Genomic DNA, 6000 nt, shown 5'->3' on the forward strand with positions numbered 1-6000 from the left:
TGCTGCCAGCAGGACTGGGATACAGAGGTGTTACCAACATACCCAGACCTTCCAGCCCTCCCTTCCTACACTGAGCCATCCACCAGCATATTTCATGCACTGTACTCTGAAGGGTACACAGTGTTTTAATCATGTAATGTAGTAATAACATAATTAAAGTCCACACCATTTCCTAAGTAACATATATTACTCCAGTCGTTGCTTTGATATATTAAAAATAGATTAACTGGTTCCCAAAGCTTGGGGCCAGGCAAGATAGTGGGTTTCATACTGACCTCCCACCAGCCACGCTGCTCCCACCAATCCCACTTATTCTAATGGAAGAAGAAACATTTGTATGTTAAAGATGTCATACATCCAGCACATCTCCTGCTGAGCTTCTGCAACAACACAGACATAACATGAAGAAGGATGGTGGAAAGGCAAATTGGGGGTTCTCAACTCGTGGGGACACAGCATGGCTTGGAGCGAGGAGCAGCACTGCAAATGCTGAATTCCCATCAGAGACCAAGGGAACTGCCCTGCCTTGAACAGCCACCCTCAGAAAACTGTTTTTCCCCCAAAAGAGTCTTTGCCAGGTTTAAGAAAAGATGGGAATGCATAGGTGCTGCTCCAGGGGAAGAGATGTGCTGCAGAAGAAATGGAGCCCTACAGGAGCGTGCATATGTCTGCGTGCCTATAGAAGCTGGCACTGCAATGCATGCAGAGAGCAGACCATTCCTTCTCCAAATCAGGTACCCAAAATGCTGAAGAGACTGAGCAACACAGCGCCGAGCTTTAATCATTCATCTGCTTCCTTCCTCCCCAGCACTTCATCTGACTGATTCTAATTAAACTGGATTTTGCTCTTCCGAGCCAGGAGAGCTTTTGTTTTATTTGTTCAAAGACTGTTTCCTTGCCACCCGATTTCCTCCAAATCTCCCTCACAGGGACTCAAAGGCGGCGATTTCACCACCTCTGCCAAGAGCATCAGCTGCTGCCTGGCGGGTGAGAAGCAGCATGGAGAGCTCACTGCGTGCTGGGGGATCGCTGGGAGCCACCACATGCCCGATGGCAGAGATGTGCCATCCCAATGGAAGGGTCTCCATCAGTTCTGCAGGGCTGGAGTCAAGCCTGGTGTGGTTTAATCTCCATTGCTTATCACACTTCTACTACAGAGAGTTTTCACTCTCCCATCTTTTAGAGGACTGGCACAGGTTGCCCAGAGAGGTGTTGGTTTCTGCACATACAGTCAGGGGATGGGCTCTGAGCATGGATGGAGCTGTGGGTGTCCTTATGCATTGCAGGGATTGGGACCAGATGGCCTTTAAAGGCCCTTTCCAACTCAAGCCACTCTGTGATTCTATGATTCTATTTCTCTTAGCCCCAGTTTATTACCTCCCCGTGCCCTAAATCACATCCCCATGCTGCAGGATGCTGCCCAGTCCCTTATCTGCAAGCATAGCACCGCTCCCAACACCTGTTAGCAGAAACGATGGCCACCTCCATACCTCCATACCTCCATGCCCTGCGCTTTTGCTGCCAGAGCTGCTGTGCTGCTCAGCCTGCTGCAAATCCAAATCCCTGCATGAACACCTGCAGCACACAGGCAGAAGGACACACCTCTGGTACTCAGTTAAAGAGTTAAAGCTGTCCTGGAGCAGTGGGCTCGTGCAGAAGCTCCTGGAGCAGGCACACAGCTGCAGGGCAGCGCCGGTCCCTGCAGCACCGTATAATTCCTGCCCTGTTCCTGGGGCTGCAGCGCTGCCCGTGCACAATCCCAGCACTGTGCGGGGCTGGCCCAGCCCACACAACGCCCGCATTCACTGCCATGGAAATGCCCTCCATCCCCACGCATCTGGGGCTGCTGACCCTTCCCTTTGTAACATGGAAAACGCTCTTAGTTTAAGTGTTGGGTTTGGATTTGTTTTTTTTTTCCTTTTCTTTTTTTTCCCTTTCTTTCATCCTTCTAATCCACTTGTTGGACCAGGCAAGCAGCAGGGAAAGGGAAGGGCAGTGGCACGCCAACACTGCCAGCCCAAAGCTGGCAGTTACGAATCCCCTCTGGATGGGGAGCGGGGTGTCCCACGTGGCTGCATTACAGAGCAGCTGGAAGATCCCAACTGGCACACAGTGACCCCACTGCCATCCTAGGAACATTGCAGAGCTGTATCCACCAGGCTGGAAGGTGCACTGCTGGGTTTTGGTTTCCCCATTTCCCAAAGCTGCTCCTTTCCAACAGCCAGCTCTCCTCAGTAACATTTCCAAGCCAGCACAAGGAAGCAGGACGATCTCTCTGACATTTAACATGATAAATACCCATGCATGCAGGCACCAGCAATGAGAAGCCAGCTCGCTCCTGCAGCCACATCTGATGCTGTGTGCGTTCATCCCACGCCCCAAGCTGGCTCAGAGCCCCGGGAGCTCTTAAGCAGCCCAACACTGTGGCTCCTGGTGGCACTTGAGATGAGGAAGCACTGACAGTTGCCCTCATGGTATCCACACCTGCAGGGATTGGATGGGATGGGATGGGATGGGATGGGATGGGATGGGATGGGATGGGATGGGATGGGATGGGATGGGCAGAACCTCTCACCTGTGGGCTGTTACAGGGAAGGGTATTGCCCACATGTGGCTCTGTGCAGCCTGGTCTGGTGGTTGGCAACCCTGCACATGGCAGAGGGTTGAAACTAGATGAGCACTGTGATCCTTTTCAACCCAGGCCATTCTATGATTCCATGATTTCAGGAGTGGTGGCAGTGCGTGGGGACCCCAGGGACATCGTGTGCCTGATCCAGGGCAGGTTGGCACCTGGAGATCTGACCCCAGTCTCACAAACTCCCACAGCCTTGATGCGATGCCATTTATCTACTTAGAAATGCTCCACACACACACACACACCTCGGCCTTCTCAATGAGCTATTCTTTCTCTTGTAACTCTAAGTTTGTCGGGAGGATAACCATCATGTTCTGAATACTTACGTTTTCTGCTTTATTAACCGTGCAAGTCATGCATAATTTACACTGGAGGAGAACTGCACGCAGCACTTGGGTTCCTCTAAAGATTATTTTGCAGAATACAAGCTGGGCAGAGCAGAGCAGGGAGCTGGCCATCCTGCCTGGGGGCACCAGCTCTGCTCTGCCCGCATCCCCTGGCCCCATCGCTCCGAAATCTGTCCCCAGCTCCATTCCCTGCTGTAAAAGCAGCCAACTTCCTAAGCGCAGCTTTGCTATTCAGAAGCAACAGAGGAAAGTTTAGGGGCAGACGCACAGCCAGACATCAGGGGATCTTCATTCTATTTTTCGTACAAACCGGGGATGGAAACGCAGAGCGTTGGTTTGCAGTTAAATACCAAAGTGCACCCACAGTGCTGCTATGGACACACACACATGGGTTCCCCGTCCCGGGCCAGGGCTCGCCTTGCAAATCGAACTCGGAGCACCGACTCCCAAATACCCGATACCAAAATGCGTGCACCACAGTGGGATTTCAGAGGTGCTGGCCGTGCCCCGGATCTGGCAGCTTTTGGCAAAGCTCTGCCCGTTGCAGACAGACCTCGGGAGAGTCAACAGAGAGGCACGAATTCACACAAAATGGGTTTCCAACGCAGCGCAGCCACACACGGCTGAGCTCACAACGCTCCCCCCTCACTCACCCAACCCCAAGACGGCGTTACGTTGTACAGAAAGGCATCGCGGCCAAACCAAAGTCCTGTGATAAACCCGCCCGTCACTTTGCATACACACGGATGCGCTCAGCCTGGGGCAGGAGCTGCCTTTCCCGCAGCCCGAGCTGTGCCCGAAGCTCTCTCCTATCCGCAGAAACGGTGCCGTTCCATCGCACCCAAAGCTCCGCGCTGTGCGCCGGGAGGGCAGAACCCGGCGCTCCGCCGCCGAGAGCCGCACGTTGGCGCCGGCACGAAGCCTCCGATATTTTCGGTGATACAGAAAATCAGTCCAAAAAAAAAAATAATAATCAAGAAATAGGAGAGGAAAGGGGAGCGGGTACAAAAAGTACATCTTCGACCCGGGGGTGGCGAGCCAGGAGCTCGGGCTGAATTCACCGAGTACACCCGACACCCATCGCCGGAGCTCAGCTCGCAGCAGCTCCGCGCGGCCGCCGCTTACATAACCCCGCCGCCGGGCCGGGGGCCGCGCAACGGGCGGCGACCGACCCCCTCCCTTCCCTCCCCCGTGTTCCCCGCCTCCGGCTTCCACCGGCGATCCGCCAAAACGGGGCCAGCCCGACCCGAGGGAAGGTTGGGAGGGAGGGAGAGAGGGGGGGGAAGGAGGACAGCGCGGAGGAACGAGCGAACCCGCGGTTCCACGCACCGCCCGGCGCGGGGTGAACCGGCGGAGCTCTCCGCACCCCGCGGTGATGGGAGCGGGGCAGGGGACGCGCATCCCCGCGATTTGCAAGTCACTGCCCGGAGCTGAGGGGGGAGGATGGCGGTTCCAGAGGAGCGCTCCCCTCCTCCGCCCCGCTCGGCCGCGAGCACCGCGCGCCCCCGGCGGAGCGCGGCGAAGTTTGCGCTTTTCTCCCCCACCCCTCGCTGCGCGACCGCGGGCGGCCCGAAGCCGTGCTGTTAACAAGTGCGTCGGGGCCAGGCACGCGGCGGTGCTCCCCCCCCGCCTCCCAGCCCGCATCCCACGGCCCGCATCCCGCCGTGCCCGCGCGGTGTCAGCGTCTCATGGCAACGGTGCTGCCTCCGCCGGCTCCCGCGGCGCTCGGCGGCCGCGCGGGGATCACCGCACCTCCCGACCCCCCCCAACCCCGCGTCCATCCCCGGCCACAGGCGCGACAAGGTCACGACTCGCCCCGCACTCACCGTACACCCCTTGCCCGGAGCTGCCCTCCAGCAGAACCGTCAGCAGCCCCAGCAGCCCGATCGCTACATCCATCTTCACGTGAGCATCCACATATCCAGCCCGGCGGTGGGGGGCCGCGGGGAGGGGAGAGAGGCAGCGCGAAGCCCTCCGGAGCCCCGCGCTCCGCTGCGGCCAAGCCGCGCACGCCCGCGCAGGCAGGGCGGCTGGGGGCAGGCGGCGGGCACCGCTCCGCTCTTCCTCCTCCTCCTCTTCCTCCTCCTCCGCCTTCTCTTCCTCCTCCTCCTCCCTGCGCAGCGGGCGGCGCGGAGCGGTGCGGAGCGGCGCGGGCCGAGCCCCGCTCACAGCCCCCTCAGGGCTCCGGCCGCCGCCGCCGCCGCCTCCCGGGGCCGCCGAGAGCCTCCCGGGGCCGCCGCAGCCTCCCGCGCCCCGCGGCCATCAGATGCCATCGCAGCGCCGCGGCCCCCGCATGATGCGCGGGGCCCCCCGCGCGGCGCGGAGGAGGGGGCGTCCGGGGGTGGGCGCGGGGCCGCGGAGGTGGGGCCGCGGAGCTGGGGGCCGGCCGGGCGCGCAGCGGGCAGCCCTCGGCGCTCAGCGCGCCTGCGGAGCGGCGGCCGGGCCCATGGCGGGGGCGGCGGGGGTCCTTCTGCCGCGCGGTGGTTGCGCGAGCGCGAAGCGAGGGCGGCCGTGTGCCGTCACGTTGTGCTGCTATACGTGCCGGCTGCCGGAGCCGGGGAGCCGCAGCCCGGCGACGTCAAAGCTGCGTGGCTGGCTGCCGCGCGCCTTCCTCCGCCTCCTCCTCCTCCTCCGCCGCCGCCTCCCGGGTCCCCGCGGCTCCGCCACCGCCGCCGGGTGCGCAGGGAAGCGGGCGGTGCCGAGCCGGAGCGCCGCGCCGCGCCCGGAGATGGGATGCGCGGGGCTGTGCGTTCAGCCTTAGGATGCGCGGAGCGGTGCGGTGCCGTACGGTGCCCCCGCGGACCACGCTGCGCGCCGGTGCTGCGCGGGACCGACGGTGCGGGGCGCGCTGCGCTCGCTCTGACCGCGCGCTTCGCTGCGGGGCGGGTTGCGGGGCTGGGGGCGGCACGCCGCGGCTCCCCAGCACCCCCCATCGGCACCGGGTAGAGCTCCGGGCTGTGCTAGTGAAGGGTCTCGCCCCCGTTTACCACCGAGGGCTCGTTGGGAAGTAGCCGGCCG

General features: G+C 60.9%; 1 protein-coding gene across 1 annotated transcript in view; it reads right to left on the reverse strand.

Moving 5' to 3' along the window:
* The window catches only part of MDGA2 (MAM domain containing glycosylphosphatidylinositol anchor 2), a 303099-nt gene extending 297844 nt beyond the window's left edge, over positions 1–5255 (reverse strand). Inside the window, exons 1-2 of the mRNA XM_052692294.1 lie at positions 5152–5255; positions 4809–5095 (exon numbers count right to left, since the gene is read on the reverse strand). Of these exons, the coding sequence (XP_052548254.1) occupies positions 4809–5095; positions 5152–5255 (391 nt within the window). The remainder of the gene's footprint in view (positions 1–4808; positions 5096–5151) is intronic.
* Between the last annotated feature and the right edge of the window lie 745 nt (positions 5256–6000).

The sequence above is a fragment of the Tympanuchus pallidicinctus genome, unplaced genomic scaffold, assembly GCF_026119805.1.
Source record: "Tympanuchus pallidicinctus isolate F22 unplaced genomic scaffold, pur_lepc_1.0 scaffold3, whole genome shotgun sequence".
Taxonomy (NCBI): domain Eukaryota; kingdom Metazoa; phylum Chordata; class Aves; order Galliformes; family Phasianidae; genus Tympanuchus; species Tympanuchus pallidicinctus.